The sequence below is a fragment of the Neomonachus schauinslandi genome, chromosome 3, assembly GCF_002201575.2.
Source record: "Neomonachus schauinslandi chromosome 3, ASM220157v2, whole genome shotgun sequence".
Lineage (NCBI taxonomy): Eukaryota > Metazoa > Chordata > Mammalia > Carnivora > Phocidae > Neomonachus > Neomonachus schauinslandi.
The window spans coordinates 71742499-71768366 of NC_058405.1; the positions used below are offsets into that span (position 1 = coordinate 71742499).

General features: G+C 39.9%; 1 protein-coding gene across 4 annotated transcripts in view; it reads right to left on the bottom strand.

Annotated features, from left to right (window-relative positions):
• Positions 1-25868, bottom strand: part of MTUS2 (microtubule associated scaffold protein 2) — a 374457-nt gene that overhangs the window by 69949 nt on the left and 278640 nt on the right. The window contains exon 1 of one of the 4 annotated variants that reach the window (XM_021678264.1): positions 672-725. The exons of the other annotated variants lie outside the window; for them this stretch is intronic. Within the exon in view, the coding sequence (XP_021533939.1) occupies positions 672-725 (54 nt within the window). Of the gene's footprint in view, positions 1-671; positions 726-25868 lie in introns of those variants that run through there. 4 annotated transcript variants of the gene reach the window in all.

Below are 25868 nucleotides of genomic sequence, written 5' to 3' on the forward strand. Positions count from 1 at the left end.
GGCTTTGTGTTGGAATTGTCATACAGTTCTCACTTGCTCCTGCTCTATTCTCCGGTCCCTGGCTGTGAAATTTCCTTCCAGCGAAGACTTGAACACACCCTCCAACTCTGGGGCTGCTTCAGGTTTCACCTCTATGTTAGTCACCCCTATGTGATGCAAAGAAGTACAGCGAATACAACAATACTGGTGCTTTCTTCTCTGACCTAAGAATATAAATTACAAGGATGGAGACTGTTTATAAAAAAGAGTGGGAAACTTTCAAAGTTAGCAGTTGGCCAAGAGAAGCATGTCTAGCTAATCTAAATTCCCAACCGGAATGCCTTAGGTTTCACAGGTACATTACAATGCATTAGGAATATTGCAAGGATTTCTTGGCAGTCTGGATTTCAAGATGTTTGAGCGGAGCCCTGCTGTTTTGGGAAAATGCAACAGCTGCATTTGAGACTGTAGGAATAGAGAATTATGTAAGGCACTGCAGAGTAGGTGAGACCAAATGTTTCTGCGAACGGCACTCACACTTCAGCACACTGGAACCAGTAAGGGCAGCCTCGGGCTCGCCAACAAAGCGCACACACATGCGAGGGGAGAGAGACAGAGGTGGCTGGCTCAGGCTTTCTCTCTGCTCTTTCAAAGGAGGGTGGGGGGGAAGGAGGGGAGGGAAGGCAAAGTACCGTCTTGTCCAGGCACTGAAGGCAGTTATAAGGCTTGCAGCAGCAGTGGCCCATCCCGGCAGGCTGGCTGGCAAGGGGCCCTCCTTCATTCAACGTGTCAGCGGGTAATTCCTAAGGCGAGGTAATGGCTCAGGCGAGAGGGGTGCGCCGCCGGGAGCTGTCACAACTTCCATGTGGTCCCCTCGTCTACCTTATTTCTCCTAATAACTTCAGGAATCCGGAGCCGGAGGAACGGGAGGAGGAGCGCCGCGCGGCCGCGTTAGGATCCTGCTGCGGGGAGGGGCAGGGCGGGAGCCAGGGAGGGAGGGACAGACAGGCGGCAGGGAGGGTCACTTTGCCACGGGAATCCTCAGAGAGAGGCAAATCAATAGTCGCATAACAATCGAGCATTGCCCAGTGCCAGCTCCCTAGGAGGCGAGCAGCCCGCCCTGCCCGGGCGCCGTGGCCGCTCCCACCCTCCCCCGAGTGCGGATGCGCCTCTGCACGCCGCAGGCACGCCTGGGGAGGACGCAGGAAACACAAAAGAAGAGCCTGGGCTTCCAGGGGTAGTCTGGGCTGAGCCCTACGGCAGGGGCCCGAGGGACTTGGCTCTGCTCAGATACTGGCTCTCTACGTTCCTGAGAAGTACAAATATCTACAGGCGTGAAGTATATGGTCTTTCCTCCACGTAACTCCTCCCCTGGGTACTGGTTGCTGCTGGGGACCACCAATGGCTCATTTTCAAATTGGTGTGCCATGAACAAATTTGCCCTATCTGATGGTATCTTTGTAATTGAGATGTAATTGTGGAATCGCTTGCCGAGGCTGACAGGCAGAAACCATTCAAGTGGCTTAAGTAATTAAAACTGGGGTTTGGGGCAGATCTTTCTCCTGGGCATATTTGCATAAAAGCCTTAGCGGACTTGATCTTTCTAGGCAATTAGTAATTTTTCAAACAGTTAAAAATCAGAAAGAGAAGGGGATGAAGGCAAAAGTTTGTTTTTTTTTTCCCCAAAAGAGATGTGGTATTTAAAAATATACTTATGTAATCTTAAAATAAAAGAGGCAGATGTTTACGAGGTTAACTTTGTATTTCCTGGTAACTCAAAGGAGAAATCCTGCAATGTACACCTGCAGAAATATACAATTACATCTTTGCCCACTAAATTTGCCTAAGACTATAAGCAGACAATAGTTGTAAAAATTAGATAATTTTACTAACCTGAGATCTTCTAAGGAGGTTTTAATTAAGGAGCACAGGCTATTTCAATTTGCTTGGAGAGAGGACAAGGATATTTGGTGATCAAATACGAACAGACTGAAACGTGTGCCCTAAACTTGAAAAAATAAGCTCAAATCTTTCTTCAAAGCTAACCGGTAAACACTTGTTTATCAACCACATTCAAAAAACAAACAAACAAACAAAAAATACCTAACAAGTAACTTAGCCCAATTCTTCAGGAAGACAACATGGCTGTACCTACCACAATTGTATGCATGTATGTTTTAAATTAAATTCCTATCAAAATTTTAAATGTACATCTATCCTACAATAATACTCATGTAAATATGCAAGGGTATATGCATAAGGATATTCCATTTAGCACTATTTGTAACAGCATAAAAATGGGAAACATCCTAGGTATCCAACACCTTGGATAAGGTGTTGAGGAGATAAACTTTTTTTTTTTTAAAGATTTTTTATTTATTTATTTGAGACAGAGAGAATGAGAGAGACAGAGAGCACATGAGAGGGGGGAGGGTCAGAGGGAGAAGCAGGCTCCCTGCCGAGCAGGGACCCCGATGCGGGACTCGATCCCGGGACTCCAGGATCATGACCTGAGCCGAAGGCAGTCGCTTAACCAACTGAGCCACCCAGGCGCCCCGAGGAGATAAACTTTTATAAAACACAAAGCCAAACTACACACATAGACACATTTGTATATGTCCAGAAGAAAGCTTCTGGGAAAATGCACACTGTTCATATAAGAACATCCTACCCTTGGGGAATGGGAAATAGGAGTAAGGGAGCAAATTTTGACTTTTTTTACCCTCTTGCAAGCATGTGAGATTAAAAAAAAATTAATTTATTAATTTTTTATTGTTTGAAAATAAAGTGTCCTGGTGGAACACAGCCCAGGCTCGAGAGCTATACCTGGGACTTTTGAAACCTTAGGAGAAGACCTTTATATTGCAAGAAGTAGTGCCTTGGTGCACCCATGTTCACAGGAGCCCAAAGGTGGGAACAACCCAAGTGTCCACTGACTGATGAATGGACAAGATGTGGTCTAGCCATACAGTGGAATATTATTCAGCCTTAAAAAGGAGGGACATTCTGACATGTGCTTCTGCATGGATGAAACTTGGGGACATTAAGTGAAGTAAGCCAGTCACAAAAAGACAAAGAGACTGTATGATTCCACTTACAGGAGGTACCCAGAGCAGTCAAATCCATGGAGACAGAAAGTAGAATTGTGGTTGCTAGGGACCAGGGGCATATTTGCAAGATAAAAAGAATCCTAGAGGGACCCCTGGGTGGGTCAGTAGGTTGAATGTCTGCCTTTCCTCAGGTCATGAGCCCAGGGCCTGGGGTTGAGCCTCGCATCAGGCTCCCTGCTCTGCGGGAAGCCTGCTTCTCCCTCTCCCGCTCCCCCTGCTTGTGTTCCCTCTCTTGCATGTTCTCTCTCTGACAAATAAATAAATAAATAAATAAAATCTTTAAAAAAAAAAAAAAGAATCCTAGAGATTGGTTGCACATAACGCGAATGTATGGAATGCCCCTGAACTCATGTCCACTTAAATGGTTAAATGGTGAATTTTATGTCATGTGTATTTTAACCACAATTATAAATTAAAAACAAAACAAAACAAAAACTGGTGGCTTGCATTCTACCTGGAGACAGACAGTCCTTGCACAAAAGGTATCTATCTGATCAAGACAAGGTAGAGCAAAGCCCCTGCTGTAGAAGGAGCCAGCAGGATGGGGGAGGTGCTAAGAAGAGCCACCCATAATGTACTTCTTCCCACAGTAATGTAAAGCATTCTTTCTTTGGCACGATTGTCTTTCTGCCCCTTAGGAAACTTTCTTTCTCAATTAGAATGTAGATTGCACCTTACTAGAAAATTACTTCTTGTTCTTGGATGATGCATGGGCATGTTTGTGTACCCAGTGGCCCACGGGAGAGTAGGGTGGGATACAGGAGGCTGCGCAAGAAAGCCAGGATTCAGATCCCCCCTCCCTTTTTTTTATTCAACAGCGTATTATTTTCAATATTTACTAATAGGAGATATTTAAAACCACTCTACTTTTTAATTTGCATTTCTTTGGGAGAGTTACTTGTTTATCAGCAATCTGCATTTTCTCTTTTTTGAATTATCTATCTATAGTCTTTGCCCATTGGTATCCTAGGGCTTTTTAAGTTATTTCTGTCAAGCTTCCTGAATTTTCTTTTTTCTTCATTTCAGAGGTAGAATTTAGTGATCATCAGTTGCATATAACACCCAGGGCTCATTACATCAAGTGCCCTCCAGCTTCCCTTCTTGTGCAGAAGGCTGCAAGGGCACAGGACTGGGGGTGGCCCAGCCCATCCTATGCGGTGTTGCTGAGATCGCACATGTGGTAAGATCTCAATGCAAAGAACCCAGATTTTGAGAGACGCACCCATGTCCTAGAATTGTGCCATGTCTCTTTCCTTACGAGTTAAAAAGCTTGAAACCTACTCAAAAATAGAGGGATAAATACAAAGGATGTTCATATACCCATTTCTAGTTTCAACGGTGGTCAAGATTTTGGCACATTTGCCCCTTTTTTCCTTCTTCTTTTTTTTTTAATGCATCCATCACCCAGATTCAGCAATTATGGAGATTTTATCACTTTATATTTTCATGTGCCCCTTTGATTTTCTTTGTTATTTTTTTAAACATTTTTTAAGAGATTTATTTTTATTATTATTTTTAATTAGCATATAATGTATTATTTGTTTCAGGGGTACTGGTCTGTGATTCAACGGTCTTGCACAGTTCACAGCGCTCACCATAGCGCATACCCTCCCCAGGGTCCATCACCCAGCCACCCCATCCCTCCCACCCCCCTCCACTCCAGTATTTTGAAGCAAACCCTACACACTTTATTATGCATTGCTAAAAATTATGAACATTTTTATATAATCACAATGCCATTAAAACACCAAACAAACTGACAATATATCCTTGGCATCTAATGACTACTTTGTAACAAAATTTTCCCGATTTCTCAAATTATTTTACAGTTGGTTTTCTTGAGTTAGGACTCGAAGTAGGTCCACATACTACGTTTGGTGTTGTCTCTTAGACCTCATTTGTCAACCTCAGTGCCCACCCCTCCCCTCCCTTTCTCCCCCGGCCATTGTCTTGCTCAGAAACTGGGTTGGCTGACTTGTAGAATGTCCCACATTCTGGTTTTGCCTCTTTGCTTCCTTTGTAATGCCATTTCACTTGTTCCTACATCCCTGAAATGAAATGTTCTGGATGAGATGAAATGAAATGCGGCTGGATGAGATTGAGGTTTAATTTACTTGGGCAACAATACCTCAGCTGTGATGTTGTGCTATTACATCCCATCGGGAAGCACACAATGTCTGGCTGGCCCATTTTTAGTGAAGCTACAGTGAATCAGATGTAACAGCCTAACCTTCCCTTCTGTAAAGTTGCCCATCAACCTTGCCTCTGACGGTTTCATCTGTTAATTATTACCTGAAGCAATTATTTCACTGGGACTTACAACAGGATGTTCTGATTCCATCATTCTTCTGCATTTATTAGCTGGAATTTTTACATAAGAAAAAATTTTTCATCATCGACTAGGGTGACTTCAGCTCCCTGCAATACAGCTCATCTTGGATATTTCCTGCTTCAGATCTGGGACCAGCCATCCCCTCCATGAGCCCTGGTTCCTTCTAGTTGGGAATGAGAATTAGATACCAAAATCCAGGGCCTGGATTTGTTTGTTGCCTTTTGAGGGCTACCTGGTAGGAGAGGGATTTCCCTTGCAGGAAGTGATCCCTCCTACAGACAAAACGTCCTTAGAAGAGGTCACTGAAGAAATCAGGATGGGGCCCTGGGCTGGGGCCAGGAAATAACAGCTCCTTCCCTTGGGGCCTTTAGAAGTGGAAAAACACTCAGTGAAACTCACTTTGAGGGAGATAAACTGGACATATCACGCGGTGGCAAGCCCAGGGCTAGGGAGGGAGGTACCCTCCACCATAAAATTTTCTAAGGAGTCTCCAAAGTGCTTGAGTATCTGAAAAAAAGACTGAACTTCTTGAAGGCATACAGAATGTAAGTTTAGACTACTATAATTTGGCATAAAAGGAAGCTGTGACCTCATTGGCTGATGAAATCTGGGACATTTTGGTTCTCAATATTTTAAAAAGTTTGAGATGGTTTTAATTCTTTGCATATATTCTTGCACTGGAACAGGAAGGAGCATTTAGAAAAGTTAGAAGGTCTGTTGGTATATATCTTCAGAGAAAACCTTATAAATGCTCTATTTGGAGCAATAATTAATTTTTAAATTTTATTTATTTTTATTTTTTATTTTTAACCCAAGATTTTTATTTAACTATACTGTTTCAATTTTTATAACAATCATACACTACCCTTAAAATGAAAAATAAATTTGAAAACTTTTGAAAAATATTGTTACTATATACTATTACAGAGCCCTATAAAAACTGGGAAAATGTTTGTTTTTCATTTATTTTTATAGCTTTTAAAGTTTGACTTTAAAATTTTTTTTCCCTCTCTTTCTCTCTCTCTCTTTTTTTTTTTTTTTACTAATAATGAATCTTCACTGATCATTAACAGTTGCCACGCACTGTGATTAGGGCTTGCATTCAGCCACTCCTGTAACCCTCACAAAACAATGTGAGATAAGCCCTATTACCATCTGCATTTTGCAGACGAGAAAACGGAGGCTCAAAGATTGCACAACCTAACCTGTCAGGTGAACATAAAGCTATGAAATGATAGAGTGGGGTCTTCAACCCAGATCTGACTCCAAAGCTTCTGTCCTCAGCCCACTGTGTTTTACTCATTGCATTGCACTTGTTGAGTGCAATGCAATTTTTTTTATCTGCAAGCCCTACACAATTGCCAGTTTGTGTTATGTTTTAATCTAGATAAGGGATCTGAGCATATGAAATATAAAAGGAAATTCAAACACATTTATGAAATAAATATTTTCAGAACTTGGAACAAGAGCCTCTACTGTAGTTTGTTTTTTTTTTTTTAACATACATTTACAAACCAAGGCACAAATAACTTTAAACTGACATAGCAGAAACCATGTGCATAAGTCAGTGTTAAAATGTTCAATTTTATTATTTCTGTTTGTGTTCCTTAAAGTTGGACTTCCTTACCCATCTCCCACCCACAATCACCCCTGTCAGGCTCAATCTCCTGCTCAGACTTGACTCCCCTGTTCTGGTCCGGCCACCTCCCCTCCTCTGCCTGATCCTCCCATTTAGAGGGAATTTTCTCCCTGTCTGTGACATCCTGTCATTCTGTATACTTGCTCTTGCTAATGACATTCCGTTTCATGTGATAATCCTTCCCCCAAATATCACGGCCCCCTTGCTGTGCCTCACTTGCGTTCACACCCACAACACTAGCAATCTGCCTGGACAAGAGGTCCCAGAGACATTCCCTGGGTGATGCGGGATGGGACCTCGAAGGAGTCAAACCAGATAAAGGTGGCTTCCTGGCAGAGGCGTTTTGGTGTTTTGTGCAGTTTGTAAGCCATGGGGCCATTTGCAGGAGGTCGATGAGATAAAAAATGTATCACAGTCTCACTGTTTATTTCAAAAGAAAACCATGAAAAATGCTCATGAAAGAGCCTCTTACAGATTGTCAGGGCAACCATCTGTTTATTTTGGTTCCACTGTCTATGCCCCTCCTTTTCCCATGCATCTAAAATACGAGCTGGAGCTCTCACACTGGATTATAGCAAAGGGAATCGCCAGGAAAATATGCGTAGCTCTTACCAAACACAATCCATCTAGAGATTTAATGCGGTGAGACTGGGCTGAAAGGGAAAATACAAAACAGAAATCTTGAACTGGAAATGATAGGGGCTTACGATCATCTGCATACAGACAATAGATGCTCTGAAACACCTTTGATGTAATATCCAGGATTTAGAATATTAAAGGAATAATAATAAAAAAGAGACAAATGACATATATACTGTTCTGTTCTTAGAGACCTGTAAAAAGAGAGCCATAAAAATGGCATTTCCCAGTAATACCCAAGTAGGAAGGTTGCTACTTACGTAGGACAATCTTTTTCCCAGTCTGTTAGTTTTGGGCAGTAACCTTATTATTTTTTTTCTGTTAAGTCAGTGAGCAGGTTGACTACAAGAGAGGCATCCTCCTTAAGTTTCTGCATTATATCCAGAAGAAGTGACAAGTCTCTTAAGAGCAGTGAAATTCAAAATGATCTTTACTAGCTGGATCTTTACTAGGTTGGACATGATTGGATAACTGATGGGTAGAATCAGATACAGAGATGGGAAGTAGTTGGCAAAGCCCCAATGTGCATCTGTTTATCTGACCCATATTAGATGAGAAGGTTGATCCCAGTGGACATAGAGCTGAACCAACAATGTAGCTGCCATTATAAAAAAAAGGATGAAAGAATACGGACACTGGAGTGGTGTCTGTGACCGATCTAGTATTCATTCCAGTGCCCTAATCCTCCTTATTCTACTGTGGGGAAGCAGCAATCTCCCCAAGAACAGACTGGGACCACTGCAGGAAGGGGAGTAATGTGTCATTGATTTCAGCATATGGCTTCTTACCTTTGGTTAAGACTGGTGTCCCAGCTCTCAACCGGGTTAAGGTTCTTAGAGAAACCTCGATTCTTCCTTTGTAGCATTTCTAATCAAGGCAATTACATAGTTATCCCATCTGTTAAATATCTGTGTTCCTAGTAGGTCACAAGCTTCATGAGAGCAGTGACTGCATCTGCCTGTAAAGATGCAACTGTATCCTTATCACTTAGCACAGTGCCAGAGACACAGTAAGTACACTAAATGTTGAATAAATGCATTAAAGGTTGAGTGGATTTACCCTAGTTAAGTTGAAGAACTTCAGGATACAGAGACCCTGCTAATATGCAACAATACTGTTGCTCTAACATCTGGAGGGTATTTAAAATCTTTGAAGAACGGTAATCCTCAGGCCCAATGGCGCAGACATTGTCCAGCAAAGATGGAGAAATTGCTCTGGCATACACTTGAACTTTTCTTTTGCTTTGGAGCTCGGAAGAAGTACAAGATTTTAAGGTGCTGCTTTCCATTATTCCCTTTATAATATAAGAGTGGGGGAAAGCTGATTGCCACAACCACTTTACCATTTTCCCTCTCTTTTTTCCATTGATGATAAGACCCTGGCCATTTATCTGTGGGTTTATCACTAGATAACATTGTTAGCAATGCTCACTCTAGATTGCCCCATGGGCTCAAACCAATGATTCCACATAGCTTTTATTCTGCACCACATACCCAGATTTCCAAATATGCTAGTTGTGGGAATATCCCTGAAGTGGGAAGGAAATGGTAGGTGTCCCACAACTAGTGATTACATCTGATGTTTACAAAGAGCCTACACTTAACAGTGAAGGTGGCCACAGTTCTTTGCAAATAATGTAATGAACCATAATCTCACATATAATCCAGTGGCAAATCTTGTTTGCTCTACCTTAAAAATAGATTAAAAATCTGACCATCTCCTACTCCTCTGCTGTAAGTATCCTGGTCCAAGCTGCCATCATATTTCACTTGGATCATGGCAATAGCCTCCCAGTTGGTATTCCTGTACCTACTGTTGCCCCTACATCCAGTCTATTCTTAACATAGGAGTGAAAGTCAGAGTATGTCTCTTTCCTATCCTCTATCCTCCAGGGTCTTCTCTTCTCACTCAGAATGAAAGCCAAAGTCTTTTCAAGGCCCTTCATGAATTGGCCTTCTCTTACCTCTCTGATCTCACTATCTAGCCCTCTCTTTATCAGCACACTCCAGCCATGCTGGCCTTCTTGCTGTACCAGCAACATGTCAAGTATTTTCCCATGCTGGGCATCTTATTCCCATTGATCCTTATGCCTGGAAAACCCTTTTCCCAGATGCCTTACCTTGTTCCCTAACCGCTGTCACCTTGTCCATAAGCCCTGTTGGTAAGCCCTATGTACATTTACAACACACCTTCATCTACTCCAGTACTCCCTACGCCTTTTTCTCCTGATTTTTTTCTTCTCTGTGGCACTTACCACAACACGTTTATTTGTTTGTTGTTTATCTCCTTCTACCAGAATGCACTCCCAGTTAGGTTGGGATTTTGACATTCTGTCACTGTCGCATTCACCACTTTGAATGGTACTTACGAGGACTACTACTGAATAAATATTTATTGGGTTAATAAATAAATGAATGAAGGCTGAAAACTGACTCAAGTCAAAGAGAGAAAAGGTCAAAGGTACAAATAAATGTCTTTAGGAAAAGGGAGGAGGCACATTTTACTGATACGGTAGAGATAGAAAAAAGAGAAAGAAGAAAGACAACAGAATCTACCTATGTCCATATCTCCAAATATTTCTTCAAAATTGACAAGACAGAACACAAGGAAAAAATAGAATACATAAAGACCACATTCTTAGCATAATTTAAGAATACAGAATGCCTAGATCCAAGTGTGGTCTAACAAGAAGAAACTTGAAGGTATGCGTGATCTCAAGTGGTAGTGTTTGCAGTGAAGAGCTGCTGGGGAAGAAGAAAGGCACAAACAAAAGGAGAAATACCCTATGGGAATTAGGTGGTGAAGGGGAAAAGAAATTTAGGGGGAAATTTAGGGCTCTGCAAGATAAAGAGCATTCAAAAATCAAAGGACACACGTCCCTGTCTCCACTCACTCCCCCAAAACCATTCAAGAATCCGTACTTTGCTACACTGATGGAAGAGGGCATTAACCAGGCATTTTGAAAAGCAGCCCAATACTACAAAAATAAACAGAAAGCAATGAATAAGCAAATACAGAGTTTTTACAAATAATTTTAAGATCCAACCTACCTCCACTGATTTAATTTGCCTCTAAGAAAATAACCATGAAGCAGAAGAAAACTATAAAAGAACACTCAAAACGGAATTCAATATACAAAAAAATAGCATTTGGAGATATGAAAGAAAAGATTTTGAATGAGAAATACATGCACTAAGAACAGAAATGGACAAAGATCAGGAAATAATAAAAAGAGAGTTAGTAATTTCAAAATGGAAGAAAAGATAATATCTCAGAAATGAAGATTAAATTACAAGGTGCCCAAGATAAATTAAAATGAAAATTTAATAAGAAATATTTTGAAAAGTAGAAAAACAACTAAGAAAATAAAAATGAGAAAAGAAGTAAAATGGGTCATAGAGAAAATATTGAAATGGAAAACAGATAATACAGATTTAAGACTCACAGAATGAGACTCCTTGAAGAGAAAAAACAAAACAATGGAACAGGTCTAATACCTAAACACTACAGTGTAAGAAAACTTTCCAGAGAATTGAATCTTCATATTGAAAGGGCCCACTGGGTCGTGGGAAAACTAACCCAGATTTAGCAATTCTAAGATGTATCCTATTAAACCAATTAGAATTTAGAGATTAAAAAAAAAAAATCAAGACCTCTAGGTAAAAAGGGCAAATTAGCTATTAGATATTAGATATTCAACATATTTTCAAAGCAAGACAACAATGGAACAGCATTTGGAAATAAATAAACAAGGATGCCTGGGTGGATCAGTTGGTTAAATGCCCAACTCTTGATTTCGGTTCAGGTCATGATTTAAGGGTTGTGAGATCCAGCCCCACGTAGGGCTCCACACTGGGCTTGGAGCCTGCTTAAGACTCTCTCTCTCTCTCCCTCTCTCTCTGCACCCCCTCCCCACCGGCTCACACGTGCCTGTGACCGTGCACGCTCTCCCTCTATCTCAAAAATTAAAAATAAATAAATACATAAGGAATAAATAAACACAAAACAACTTAATTTTTTAAAAATGTGAAACAAAGATTTTCTAAAAAAATCAAGCTGTCCAAGTATCAAGGCTATAGGAAAAGTTGGAAAGACACAGGACATGAATCTTCCTTTAGGAATAGCCTAGAGCCTAGAGTATGAGTTTCATTAGACTAAGAAGTGACTGGAAAACTTTCAGCCAAAGAACTGATGTGAGCATTTATAAAGAGGGTTGTAGCTCTAAGCCAAAAACAAATGTGAGAGCAAGGTGGAAAAGTGATGTACAAATGCTATACCTCATAACAAACAGAAATAATACAACTAAAAACTGGTAAGGGGTGGAAGAGAGAATAAAGAAAGTAAAATAAGCTCATTGGTTGTCATGTAGACAATAGGTGGGAGTTAAGGATCTAGTTTTAAATGGCAAATCAGATGGTCAAAGGTTAACTAAGAAAACAAGGGACTATGGACATTCAAAATGGTGTAAGTATAAAGGTAACAACGAGAACAAAAATAAAATGATCCTAAATTCTATTCTTTAAAATTAAAGAAAATTAAAGAACCGTAGGGGCACCTGGGTGGCTCAGTTGGTTAAGTGTCAGACTCTTGGCTTCAGCTCAGGTAATAATCTTGGGGTTATGGCATGGGGCCCTGAGTTGGGCTCCATGCACAGCACAGAGTCTTGAGATTCTCTCTCCCTCTCCCACCTTCTTCCCACCACCCACTCACATGGTTGTATGCGTTCTCTCTCTCAAATAAATAAATAAATATCTTTAAAAAAAATTAAAGAAGTAACAACATGAATGGACCTTGAGGGTGTTACGTTAAATGAACTAAGTCGGACAGAAAAGACAAATATTGTATGATTTCACTTATATGTGGAATCTATAAAACAAAACAAAACAAAACAGAAACAGATTCAGAGATACAGGAAACAAATTGGTGGTTACCAGAGGGTGGAGGAGTTGGATGTGGGCAAAATAGGTGAAGGGGATTAAGAAGTACAAACTTCCACTTATAAAATAAATAATTTATGGGGATGCAATGTACGGCATATGGGATATAATCAATAATATTATAACTTTGTATGGTTATAGATGGCATCTAAACTAATTGTGGAGGCCATAAATTAAAGAGCAAAGAACACACATCTTTAGAAAAAGAAACAGAAAATATAACATAATACATGCAATTATAAAACATTGTGATAGAAATGAGATCTAATATATCAGCTACATTGATAATTAAAAGCAAAAACATCCTCAATTTTGCTTACAATGTAAGACCCAATTATATGCTATATCCACCAAATATATAAAACAAAATGATTCAGAAGAGCAAAATATAAGTGGATGGATAAAGGTATTCCAGGAAAATGGACACAATAAGAAAGCAGTAGTAGCAATCCTGATGTTCAACAAATAGGAATTCAAGCCTAAAAGTGTTAAACACAACAAAGAAGGGTACCTTTTATTGCTGAAAGCCAAGTATGCAGTGAAGATATAATACTTATGAATATCTATGCTCCAAAGAACACAACAACTAGATTTATGTAGGAGATTTACCACTCTTAGTTCAAGACAGATTAAGTGGACAAACAAAACAAAACAAAACATAATCAGTTAGGTAGGTCTTATATATTGCACTTTATATTTTGATGATATAAGTAAACATACCTTTTTATCAAGGGCTTTTGAACCATTCATAAAAACTGATCACAAAGAAAATGTCGGTAGGTTCCATGAATTAAAAATATTACAAACAAAACTCTCTGATCACAATGCAGTAGAAGTAGGAACTCCTAACCAATGAAATAAAAATAGAAATCATTAACCAAAACTAAAAACAAAAAGGTCATCTATCTGAAAAATTTAAAAATCCTCCTATGTGACAACTCTTAGATAACAGTAACAACACAAAGTGAAATCAAAGAGTTTTTTTTTTTTAACCACAAAAAACAAAAACACTAACATATGGGATACATTTAAAGCAGTTTTTGGAGAAAAACTCATAGCAGGAAATGCTTTCATAAGTAAAAAATAAAAGGGTGTAAATAAAAGGATGAATAAATACTTAGCTGAAAAAAACTAGCAAACAACAACAAAGTAGACCAAAAGAAAGAACAAGAAGGAAATAATAAAGGCAAAAGCAGAAATTAATGAAATAGAAAATAGGAAACGAGTAGACTTAATTGAAAAATGTGAACAAAATAGCAAATCACTAGCTAACCTGAACAATAAAAATAGGCGGGAAGCACAAATAAAATAAATAACAAAGAGTGAATGGAAAAAAGAATTAAAAGTCATAAGAGGCTTTGTTACAGACCTCTATACAAATACATTTGCAATCTTACATTAAATTTATAATTTTCTGGGGCGCCTGGGTGGCTCAGTTGTTAAGTGTCTGTCTTCGGCTCAGTTCATGATCCCAGGGTCCTGGGCTCGAGCCTCACATCAGGCTCCCTGCTCAGCGGGAAGCTTGCTTCTCCCTCTCCCACTCCCCCTGCTTGTGTTCCCTCTCTCGCTGTCTCTCTCTGTCAAATAAATAAATAAAATCTTAAAAAAAAACCTGTAATTTTCTTTTTTTAAGATTTTATTTATTTCTCAGAGAGAGAAAGAGAGCACACGCAGGGGGAGGGGAAGAGGCAGAGGGAGAAGCAGGCTCCCCGCAGAGGAAGGAGCCCAATGTAGGACTTGATCCCAGGGTCCTGGGATCATGACCTGAGCCAAAGGCAGATGCTTAAATGACTGAGCCATCCAGGCATCCCTAAATCTATAATTTTCTAAAGAAACTTAGGTTACCAGAATTGAGCCTATCAGAGAGAGAGAAAAGATTTAAATGGACCAAATTTCCACAGAAGATACAGAGACAATTATTAAAGAAGTGCCACACACAAAGAAGCATCAGGCCCCTGGTCTTCTACCAAACCTTCAACAATCAGATAGTTCTAGTGTTCTATATATTGCTCTAGAACACTGAAGATTATGGCAGGCAGAATATTGCCTCTCTTCCCCCATAAGATGTATTTAAATCCCAAAGACCTATGACTATGTCAATATACATGGCAGAGGAATTAAGGTTGCAGGTAGAATTAAGATTGCTAATCAGCGGACCTGGAAGTAGGGAGATTATCCTGGATAATCCAGAAGAGCCAATGCAATTAAAAGAGTCCTTAAATGTGGAAGAGGGAGGCAGGACAGTCAGCATCAGAGAGATGTGATGAGAGAAAAACTAGATCCTGTTGGCTTTGAAAATGGAAGGAAGCCATGAACCAAGGAACATGAGGGAGGCTCCTTTCGGTTCCAACAGACATTCTCTAGTACAGCACATGCCATTGGATAGAGTTCTTGTCTCAGGCAGTGGTTACATTTTTTGGGACTGTTGGGGGGGGGGGGGTACCAAGCATAGTGACTTAATCAAAAGGCACTCAAATATCATAGGTAACTCTTACATAGGTAGTTGTGATCAGAATTTGAAAAGAGTAACAAATCCATGCATGGATTTCATATTCAGAAATATGCAGAACTAAATGAAAAAGATACGATATTTACACACACACACACAAAATTATTTAAGTCCTGAATAAATGAGGTCAAGACTATTTTTTTTTTAAAGATTTTATTTATTTATTTGAGACAGAGAGAGCATGAGCAGGGTGAGGGGCAGAGGGAGAAGCAGATTCCCCACTGATCAGGACCTGGCCAGGACCCCAGGATCATGACCTGAGCCAAAGGCAGATGCTTAACCAACTGAGCCACCCAGGCTCCCTGACTATTTCTTATTCTTGAGTAAATGACCCTATATTGTAAAGATGTTGATTTCTTTCAAAGTAATCTATAAATCCAGTGCAATTAAAATTTAAATCCCAATGAGCTTTTTTTCAAGCTTGACAGTTATTTTAACAATTCAGCTGGTAGAAAAATGTATGAGAATAGCCATGAAAATTTGTTCAAAAATAATAATGATGAGAAAATGTTTGAGATCTCTCTCTCTCTCTCTCTCTATATATATATATGCACATACACGTGTTTGTGTGTGTTGTCCTGGCTCAGATATTGATAAGTCAATCAAAGGAACAAAAAGAGAGCCAGAAACAGAACCATGTATGCTTCAGAACTCAATAATATAATATAGATGGCATTTCAAATCCATGGTAAATGATGGAGTATTCAATCATTGCTGTTGAATCAATAGGCTACTTATGTAGAAAAACAAAAAGGTGAACCCTCTACCACAAATCATGTATCAAAATAAATTTCAATATGAAATTAAAACTATCAAGATATCAGAGGCAAATATATAATAGTATCATTATTAAACTTGGGGAAGGAGGGTCTTCCTAAGCATGAAATCAGACTTGTAAGCCATAAAGGGAATAATCTTAAATTTGACTACATAAAAAGCACAATCTTAGGGCACCTGGGTGGCTCGGTCAGTTAAGCGTTTGACTCTTGATTTTGGCTCAGGTCGTGATCTCCGGGTTGTGAGATTGAGCCTACTTTGGGCTCCGCACTGAGCGTGGAGCCTGCTTGAGATTCTCTCCCTCCCTCTCTCTCTGCCCCTCCCCCATCCCCTGCTGTCTGGTGTACACACACATTCTCCCCTAAAAAAATAAAAGCACAATCATATATGTTAAAAAACAGCATAACAAAGTGAAAAGAAATCTACAGATTGAAGAAAATATTTACAAGACATATGATAGGTAAAATGCTAATATCTTGGAGGGCACATGTTGTGATGAGCACTGGGTCTTATACACAACTAATGAATTGTTGAATGCTACATCAAAAACTAATGATGTACTATATGTTAGCTAACTGAACATAATAAAAAATGCTAATATCTCTAATATGTTATTTATCATAAATCAAGAAGCAAAAGACAGCCAGAGAGGGAAAAAGAGGAGCAGAGGATGAGGACATGCCCTATCTCCTTTGAATAATAGCAAAGAGCATAAGATTTGAAATTTTAAAAAGGTATACCCGTGCCTACTCTGCCAATGTACAATGTGTACCTCTAAATTACTAAGCATGCTATTTTTTGGGGAGAGAGTAAGCTTAATACTCTCTTAATAGGAATGAATGCAGTTTAGCCTTAATCCTGGCTATTGTTGACAAAGGGATATCCTATGACCCCCCCCACCCCATTCAGTACATGAAAGAAAAAAGGCCAGATTTCAGATTCCAGATTATAATCTGCTCTTATTAGATAATAAGTCTTTTCAGGTTATTAAACAAATGTCACAGTAATAACATCACATGATCTACTCTTTTCCAGAATCTTGGGTCTTTACCTCTTCATAATTTCTGTGCTGCCCAGAGATGTTCTTAAGGCCTCAAACACATTCATAAGTCCCTCAAATGCAAAGTCCACATCCTGTTTCTTCTTGATTTGCCCCCCACTGTTTTACTGTAGTTCCCCATTCATACTTCATACGTGCTGACCACTTGCTTACATACACATCCATTTCCAGATACAACATTCCTTCTTCCAGGTCAGACCTTCTTTCTGAGATTATTTTTTCTCATTTGGAAGTTCCTTTATTGAGAGCCAGTAGGTGGATAAATCTTTCAGTGTTTGTCTAAAAATGTCTGTTTTTCCCTCAATTTTTGAAAGACCGTTTCACTTGGGAGTACTATAGCAGGCTGATGGGTAATTTTTCCCAGCACTGTTTATTCTACTGTTCTCTGCTCTCAATCATTTCTAAGGAGTTAACTTTGCTTAACTGTTGCTCTTTTAGTAGATACTCCCTCCCCCTACCATGATTGCTATAACAATCTTCTGTTTGTTTTTTGTGTTCAGCAATTACACCACACAGTATTTAGGGAGTGAATTTATTTTATTTACTTTGAATCTTTTTTTTTTTTTGGTAAGTCTGAGGATTCATGTTACTTATTAATTCTGAAAAATCCTCTGTCATTATCATTTTCAATAATGCCTCTCCCAATTCCCTCTATTCCTTTTTTCTGGGATTCTCATGACATATGTTGGTCTATTTCATTCTATTCTGTGGCTCTTAAGCTCTTTGATATTTTCCATTTTTTGTCCTTTCAGGCTACATCCTATATGATTTTTTCAATCTGTAGTTCGTGAATTATCTGTTCCATAGAATTCCCCTATTAAGTTTCAATTATTATGTTTTCAAGTTTGAGAATTTCTACTTGATTCTTTGATAATTTTTGACAGTCTCTGAATCATATTTTGGATTCTGTCTCTTTTAAAACCACATAATATGCATACTTTTTTTGAACACTATTTATGATAATTTTAATATTGGAAATCTTCTGGATGTGGTTCTGTTGTTTGTTATTTCTGCTGACTTTAACATGAGACTTTGTGTGGATGTGTTTTGTGATTTTTAAAAATATTGTGTGCTCCTCTTTTTGGAACTCCATCCACAAGAATCCTTTGAGGCCTAGTTAGAGAATGCATTCCTCTTGCAAGATTTTGCTTTTATCCAGACCCCAGGTCATTTCAAATTTAAATTCTTGCCTTAACAGTTTTTTGAGATTAGGCAAATAGTATAATGAGAAACATGGGGCTGGCCAGTGGTCACAAATTATCAGGGCAAATTTTCAAATTTTTCTTTGTACTAGCATGATCTTTAAATTTCATTTTTTAAAATTATACAATATATCAAACACACAAGAAGTATGGCAAATAATACAACAGGGATGTGGACATATAATACGAAGATCAAATCAACAGTTTTTGTTTTATTTGATCCACTTTTTTTTTCTTTCGAATTTAAAACTGTTTCACAATTCTCTTTCTTTCTTGGAAAAATGTGTCAATTTGTATTAACAAAATATAACAATTATGTTCAAAGAGATTGAATACGTGAGCCAAGATAATGATTTTACTCGAATACACATAAACCGAAACTAGTTTAATTTATGAGTGGGATTAGGGGTTTAAATCAGGGCTTGAAGGGAATGGTACGCATTTGGAATAGTTGTCAAGAGAAACTGGAGGAGACGATGAAAACAAATAAAAGGTTGATAAGCAACAGCCCCGAGAGCACCACTGCGGTTGGAGGCTCACAACCATGAGCAACCATGTTGCAGAGTCCACGTACGACTGTGGAGTTTGCTTGGTGCATCTGGAAGAAGGACAAAGAGCTAGGGAACCCACAGGTAGAGTAGTTTACAGAAGTGCTTCTCAGATTTAAGGTAAATACAAATCCTGGTATCTTGTTAACATGCTGTATTTTGTAAAAAGGGAAATACCCAGATGTTCTGACAGATGTTGGCTACAAGGCCATAGTAGACACTGATACCTACTGTCCAGGTGCTGAGCACTATCATGCACCCCCCTGTTAGATTGGGAACATATGGGAGTCAGATAATTAATGGCATTGTGAACCAGGTTCAAATAAAAGTGGGTCCCCTGAGTCCATGGACCTCAGTGATTATTTCCTTAATTCATAAATGTACGATCAGAATGGATGTACTTAGCGATTAGCAGATCCCTCACATTGCTTCCTTTGCATGTAGAGTAAGAACTAGTGAAGGAGCAGCCCATAAAACTGTCACACCCAGAGTAAGGTAGTAAATTACAAATAGGACTGTATCCTAGAAGGAAGGGCAGAGGTTAGTGCCACTCTCAAAGACTTAAAGGATGCCAGGCTAGTGTTCCTCATCATATCCCCCATTTATTTTTTATTTTTTTTAAAGATTTTATTTATTTATTTGTCAGAGAGAGAGCATGCACAAGCAGGGGGAGCAGTGGGCAGAGGGAGAAGCAGGCTCCCCGCTGAGCAAGGAGCCTGATTCGGGACTCGATCCCAGGACTCTGGGATCATGACCTGAGCTGAAGGCAGGTGCTTAACTGACTGAGCCACCCAGGCGTCCCTCATGCCCCCCATTTAATTCACCAGTCTGGCCCCTGGAAAAAAACAGATGGATCATGGTGAAAGACACTGCCCCACCACAAACCTAACCAAACAGCAGGCTGAATACGCCTGGTGTGGTAATATTTACTAGAGCGGATGAACACAGATTCTGGTGTGTCCTATGTGGCTGTTAAGTTAGTCAAGGCAGTCCTCATGCCAATCAGAGCAAAGCAGTTAGCCCTCAATGGGATGAATAACATTACTCAGTGAAACCGTGCCCCAGGGCCATGATAGTTCTTCTGCTCACGGTCATAGTAAGGTCTGTGGACTTAGGCCATGTGAACATCTGCAGAATTGGTCCATTAAACTGATGAAATCATGTTAATCCAACTGGATGAGCAAAAAGTGGCAAGTACAGTGAAGGTCTTGTTAAGACACATGTGCTCCAGAAGGAAGTGATAAACTCTTCAAAGATACAGGGGGCCAACACATTGATAATGTTTTTAGGAGCCCAGTGGTCTATGGCAAGGCAGAACATTTCCTCCAAAGTAAAGGACAACTTATTGTATCTTGTACTTCCTAATGTTAGGAAAGAAATATAACCCTTGGTAAGCTGCTTCGCATTTTGGTGGCGGCATATTCCTCACTGAGAAATACTGGTGTGGCCCATTTATTAGGTGACATTCAAAGAGTTCTGGAGTTGGTCTTAGCCATAGTCCTAGCAGCTCTGCCATTTTCCTACCTGGCTTCCCTTACTCTCTTATGGGTTTTCTTGGCACACAATTCCCTGATAATTCATGTGCTCTCAGATCTGTGTCTCAGACTGCTTTTGGAGTACTCAACCTAAGACAAATTCATAGAAGGAATGAGGTAGCTACAGGTAAGCGGGGAGGGCTGGGTTTTATTTGATGGCCAAGGATTACAGCGACGAAAACAAACCATGGTTATAGGTGATTGGCCAAATGTACCCTAACTGGATGCAGATCTTGGACAGAGGCTGCCGTGATGGGCCTGGGTGAGGACTGCCTCCCAGTGAGTGAACAAGGCTGAAAACCTCATTCTGTTCCCTGGACACTGGCTTGTCATCTCCCCAGGAGTGTTTGGTTTTGGGAACTGCAGACATGCTGTACATATATTTGGAGAAAAGACTTCTCAACAAAGGTGCTGCAGCCCCTCCTCCAGCCCCATGTGGCTGACTTGGATTTCTTCCTTGGATTCCATGCAGACATGATGGTAGCTACATAATTTTGAATTTAAATTCATTTAAAAAATGTATCTAATACCGGGGCACCTGGGTGGCTCTGTCAGTTAAGCGTCCGCCTTCGGACTCAGGTCATGATCCCAGGATCCTGGCATTGAGCCCCGTATCGGGCTCCTGGCTCAGTGCTTCTCCCTCTCCCTCTGCCTCTCCCCCTGCTCATGCTCTCTCTCTCTGTCTCAAATGAATAAATAAAATCTTTAAAAAATATATATCTAATATCAAGCACTGTGATAGTCACAATCTTCACTCCTAATATTACATTTTTAAAATGTATGTTACAAATTGTATGGTGATTTGTAATAATTCTTTTCATGTCATTAATTCATTCAACAAATATTACTCTATGCTTTCTATACATCAGGCACTATTCTAGGCTAAACTAATAGTGACTGAGATTTTTTTCCACACAGCATTTTCCTATACAGATTTAAATGCCAGAGAACTGAAACATAATACACCAAGAGTTATTATATATTGATTGTAAGTTCTCTGTGTTTGTGTTTTTGAGTGTTTTGGGAGGTGGCACTCTTTCCTTCTTTGGATTATATTCTTCTAGACCAATGCAAACCATGCGACTGTGCTTTTAAAAAGTCTTTCATCATCTCTGCCAGTGTTCTGTCCCCCATGGGTGACTGAGTGACATCTTAACCACAACTGAGGACAAACACATAAAAATACAAGTTCCCAAGTCCACACACAATTATGATTAGTTTCATGAAGCTTGTAGAAACAAGACCCCAAGACTGTCTCAGCGTAGCTGGGTGCCATTTATTTCATTTCAAATCTGACAGCATGAGAGACAGACGAGGCTTTTTTCTCCTCTTCTCAGCTTTCCACTGATGAATTTTGCAGGGCCCCAATTTTAAAAAGATCTGAAAGACACCATATTTTGAAAGCACGACACGGCAATGTTTCCCCTACCTAATAAATATATTAATGAATTCTGACAAAAAGAGTTATGTTCCTGTCTTCTTAAAACAGCCATTTAAGCAAAACAAGTAGCATCCCCTGAAGGGTTTGTTAAGTACAGCATAGCCTAGTGGAGTGATGATAAATATGGATTTCAGGCATTCTGATTAATAATCCTGGCCCTGCCATGCATAAATGCTATGGATTTTCTTAGTAAAGCAAAACTCAGCTGGGACTCCATAGGTACCTTTTGAGCGAGGACACCCCACCTTCTCAACTGGCCCCATCCCCAAGTTTTCTCATCTCACTTAACAGCACCAAAATCACTCACCATCCAGACCAGGAACCAAGAAGACACCTCTGATTTCTCTTTGCCTTCACTGCCTCCCTGAAATCTAATCCACCCACACTGCTCCACCTTCAAAATATCTCCAAATTCACTTTTCACCACCTCCACCGTCATCCTGGTCCAAACCACCAGACCTCCTGCTTGGGTCATGTTCACCATCTCTAAACTGACCTCCCTGACTCCCCTCTGGTCTCCCCAGTCATTCTCCACAGAGCGGCCAGGGTGTTCTTTCAAACACATAAATCAGGTCATGCACTATCTACATGAAAACCACCCAGCAGCACTGACCACAGCAAGTAAGCCACTTGATGGATGATATGAGTCCTCCTTAATGCTTGAGCTTTATTTCCTTCTATTTGCCTTCTTATTCCTGGCATTCCAGCCACACCTTCTTGCTGTTTCTCAAACACCTCAAACCCATTATTGTCTCAGGACCTGTGCATTTCATGCTTCTTCTGACGGGAACATTCTTCCCTCCACATTTTCACAAGGTTGGCTCCTTCATAACATTCAAGTCACCTCTTCTTTGATTACCGCAAAGTAACCCACTCCGCCCCCAGATACTCCTTATACCATTACCCTGGCTTTATTGTCTTTGTAGCATTTATAATTATATGAAATTAGGTTATATGAAATTACATTATATTGTACATGTGTTTATGTCTTTCCCACTAGAAAACAAGGTCATGAGAACAGAAACTCTACCTTGGATCTCCAGAGCCTAGAATAATGCCTGGTATCTTGTAGGCATTCAGTAATATTTGTTGAATGCACGAATGATATGAAAAGAATCATTATAAAGTGCTATACAATTTGTACTGTACTTTAAAAAGTATAACATTAAAAATAAGATTGTGACTCTCACAGTGCTTAACAGAGATCTATTTTTTAAATCCAATTAAATTCAGGAAGAATGGATGGTATAGTTACATGTGCTCATTGTAGTATTGACCTTGTGGACAAAATCTAATGGGAACACAATCTGAGTCCCATCTTTGGTGTCATCCAAGAACCGTGTCCTTACCCCAGGTAGTGCCTGGGTCTTGGTGACTGGTTGGCTATATGACAAGGGAGGGGAGAACTCAACATCTCACTGAGATTCTGAGTATAGCTAATAGGGAGACCAGCAAGCCCACCGGTAATAATTAGGAAGTTATGAATTACGTGAGTACCAATTTGGGAGAGAAGGTTAAGGTAAATTTTTCAAAGTTCTACTTGGTCTCCAGGAAATCGAGCAATAACATTTGTTCAAGGTCATTCCAGGGATTACCGTCAGAAAAGGAAAAAACAAAGGGCTATGGCCTTTGGACTCTCTGCTATTTTTCAGATCAAAGTTTGCCAAGCTGGGCAGTATTCTGGGCAGGCCTAGGGATCACTAGAAACTAAAACATATCAAAACAATAACAAAGGAATCTGGAAGTTTTGGTTGAATATAAGCTTGTTATCCCATCTTCTTCGTGCCTTTGCCTACAGCTGGCCCCCGAAAGAAGATGTGTGCAGTTACGTGACCTTCATTCATGCTTCCTTGAGGAATCCTGTAACTATCCTATGTATGGATTTCTCTAGTTCAGTCCATGAAAAGGAATAGACTTTTTTTTTCTTTTTTTGCTTAAAACCATTCTGGATTCCCCAGTATCAGATATCACTGCACAGATGATACACTTAAAACCATTTTTAAGTGTACAGCTCAGTGGCACTAAGCACATTCATATTGTCGTAAAACCACCACCATTATCTCTAGAACTTTTTCATCTTCCCAAAATGAAACTCTGTCCCCGTCAAACACCAACTCCCTAGGCCCTGGCAACCACCGTTCTATTTTCTATCTCTAAGAATGGACTACTCCAGGTACCTCATATATCCACTTCTCAGTTTTATCAATTGCTGAGCTAGGAATGTTTTAAAATGTCACTGCATCAAAACTCACATAAATGTACATCAAAAGTGTGAATTTTACTGTATGTAAAGGATTCCCCAATATATAAACCTGAATTAATGAAAATTCTTGCTTAATTTCCCCAGCACCAGGGTGGCCCAGAGAGGATGTGAGGTGAGTTGAGGACCTTTGTCTCAGCTGGATGTCCCTATGGTGTGGGGACTCAGCTCTGTTTTCCCAGCACTCTGCAGAGATCTCGAAGACCAAAAGTACACATGTGACAACAGGGATGAACTTGGGGGGGCATCATGCAGAGTGAAAAGAGCCAGATGCAAAAGGACAAACACTGTGTGATTCTACTCATATGAGGTACCTGCAGTAGTCAAATTCACGGGGACAGAGAAGAGAATGGTGGTTGCCAGGGGCTGGGGGAGGGGAAATGAGGAGTCAGAATTTAATGAGGACAGAGTTTCAGTTGGGGAAAATGAAACAGTTCTGGAGATGGATGGTGGTGAAGGTTGCACAACAGTGTACTTAACACAAGTGAATTATACGTTTAAAAATGGTCAAATGGTAGAGCGCTTGGGTGGCTCAGTTGGTTGGGCGACTGCCTTCGGCTCGGGTCATGATCCTGGAGTCCCTGGATCGAGTCCCGCATCGGGCTCCCTGCTCGGCAGGGAGTCTGCTTCTCCCTCTGACCCTAACCCCTCTCATGTGCTCTCTCTCATTCTCTCTCTCTCAAATAAATAAGTAAAATCTTTAAAAAAAATGGTCAAATGGTAAATTTTGTTTTATATTTTATTTTATTATTTACTATATTTATATTTCACAATAAAAAATTTAAAAAAGGATGGAGAGTGTGAAGAAGGTCCCTAAACCTCTCACGGGTACCCGCATTCTAGGATATTTCCCCCCAAAGCTGTCTGAAGATCAGACGTATCTAATTTAACCCTCCTGCTCACTACACACTGTATGTGACCACAGCAGAGTTCCTCTCACACCATCACCACAGCAGAGGGCTGGGGAGGGAGGTAGCCCTGGTATTGTGACACTTGTTTCAGGTGTAACCAAAGCCCTTGGGGCTCCACCAAGCCTGAAACCAACTGTCACTAGAATAGCTCTTCAGGAATTTCTCAAAAGTTAATATGGTAGAACCATCTGCAGTGGCTCTGCTACTGGCCAACAACTATTTCAGCCCAATAGGGACCCCAAAACATCTTTTCAGGCTCAATGTAAATGCATCTCACAAATCCACTGTTTGATCAATTGATCTGACTCACAAGCTACTCTTGACCCTCTCATAAACCCCTGACCCCTACACATACTTTGGATTAAACCTCTAACCCCACACATGATTCCCTACACTCTTCCAGGAGTTTCTATTTAAAAAAAAAAAAAAAGGAAAGAGTATTGCCAAAACAACCTTTGGTTTCTCCTTTCTACTGGTAAAAAGAAACGATGATTAAAACTCAGATCAATTTCAATGAGAACAGAGGCATCGAGTATGTAACTATGTGTATGGGATCTTAATAAGCTTAACTTACAGGTTGTCATTGCTATGAGAAAAAGAATGGGGTGAAGAGATGCAGCTGGCCCTTTTTAATGGCAGTAGGAAATATTGCTGGGGGCAAGATAACAACCTTGAGCAAGCTATATACAGTAAGACATAAAATATGGACCTGTCTTTTTCAGTTCAAATGGATGTAAGACCTGAGAATGTGCCATCAAAAATCAAACACCAATGGAGCCAAACTCAAATTTTACTCAGAGGTGATAATCCGATATAAGTCATTCATAAACCACATGTCCTAAGACATCCCCCGTATTTGCAATGCTGGCAAAGTTGGCTTAATTATTTTTCAATTTTAAAATAAAATGATCTGTAATGGGAAAGTCAGAACTGACTTTGATGATTATAAACAACAACCTTTGGAAAAATGTCTATTAATGTCTTCTGCC